This window comes from Miscanthus floridulus, chromosome 10 (assembly GCF_019320115.1).
Source record: "Miscanthus floridulus cultivar M001 chromosome 10, ASM1932011v1, whole genome shotgun sequence".
Lineage (NCBI taxonomy): Eukaryota > Viridiplantae > Streptophyta > Magnoliopsida > Poales > Poaceae > Miscanthus > Miscanthus floridulus.
The window spans coordinates 81,654,547-81,656,176 of record NC_089589.1 but is presented as its reverse complement, the minus strand read 5'-3'; the positions used below and the strand labels follow the sequence as shown (position 1 = coordinate 81,656,176).

General features: G+C 45.8%; 1 protein-coding gene across 1 annotated transcript; it reads left to right on the top strand.

The window, feature by feature from the left end:
- Positions 1-422: 422 nt before the first annotated feature.
- On the top strand, positions 423-725 carry LOC136488954 (uncharacterized). Its single transcript, XM_066485720.1, has one exon. It carries the CDS (start codon positions 423-425, stop codon positions 723-725), a length of 303 nt encoding a protein of 100 aa, XP_066341817.1.
- Positions 726-1,630: the final 905 nt, after the last annotated feature.

The window sequence follows — 1,630 nt, the reverse complement described above, 5'->3', positions numbered from 1 at the left end:
ATATGCGATGTAATCAAGTACTTCACTTTGATATTATTACAATTTGAGTTTATATGTGTGTTTGGACATCCTGGGCGCACATATATGAGTACTTGGTATTGCTATGCAAAATTAGGTGCGACAAATTGGTATCAAAGCTTTAACTGACTGTAGGATGATCAACCTAGTTAGAAATGGACATTTTTAGGATCATATCACCTTTATTTTGTTGTTTTTAATTTACTATAAAATTATTGCTCATATTTTGTCTATTATCTATTACAAAAATTATCCTTGTTCCAATACTCAACCTCTTCAATCTTATAGATGGCCCGCACCAAGTTGACAGCCCACAAGCAGCGCCATTGTGATGCTAACAAGGAGGACTGAGATTCACGCTTGGCAAGCGCGTTCCCCCGCACCTAGTTGAGGCACTGAGGTACATGGAGGAGGAGACCATGGAGGTGCCCATGGAGGAACCCATGGATGAGGAGGCTGAAGAGGAGCCCATGTTCGAGGAGCCCCTAGAGATAGAGGACTCTAATGAGGAGCCCATGGAGGAGGATGAACAGGTGCTGCAGCAGGGGGGTCAAGATGGAGCTGGTGACCCCGATGCTGGAGATGATCCTGATAACTCTAACTCTAATGGTGGAGATGATGGTGGTGATGATGGTGGTGATGATGGAGATGATGGTGATAATGGAGGTGATGATGGTGATGGTGGTGGAGACTGGAGGAGATGGTGAAGGTGACAATCATGATGACTATCATGCCACACTACTTGCTAAGGGGTGGATAGTGGAGATCCACTATGATCTGCATGGTGATGCCTACTACCATCCAAAGCTTATCTCCCTTGTACACCACTGCCACACTAGGTGCACCATGTAGTATTGGATGGAGCATTGGAGCCAACCTGAATACACCGACTTCTGTGAGACGGAGGTGTACATTCATGAAGGGAGTCAGGTGCGCTACATCCACCATGTTATCATAGCATGGCTCACACATGTAGCTGCCATCCAAGATGCTTCTAGGCAGACGTTGGTGGTCAATCGTGACCAGCACTTCGACGACATTGCATGGGACGAGGATCGCTATCTTCTTCGCCGTCGGAGCGGTCAGTCCACCTGCAACATCGCTGCTCCACTTGGGGAGGAGAACTTTAGGCATAGGACTACTTTGGCGAGCTTGACCTAGACCAACACTGACTTGGACCAGACCTTGGATGAGCAAGATGCCATGGGGAAGGCATACCTGCAGCTTGCACTTGAGAATGCCATGTTGAAGCAGCAGCAAGGTGGTCCTGATGTGGCGGCAGCCAAGTATTCCTGCTGAGTCGCCCCCAAGGAATAGAGGAGGCCGTGGAGACCCCAACACCACCACCAACATTGACCCATAGGAGGTTTCCCCAAATATGTAATAAACACGCATAGATGTGTGAGAGTGTGTTTAGTTTCTTTTCTTTTCAATAGTTGAACAAATGACACTTAAGTGGCTAGATGATTGTCATGATGGATAATGTTTGATTTGAATTTTTTTCATGATTGTGGTAATTTGTGGGCATGTCCACAGTCATTTAGTTTAAGACTAAGGCTTAAGGATAATATGAATAAATAGTTGAGTTTCTTTTTATCCTGCTGTCCAGTTC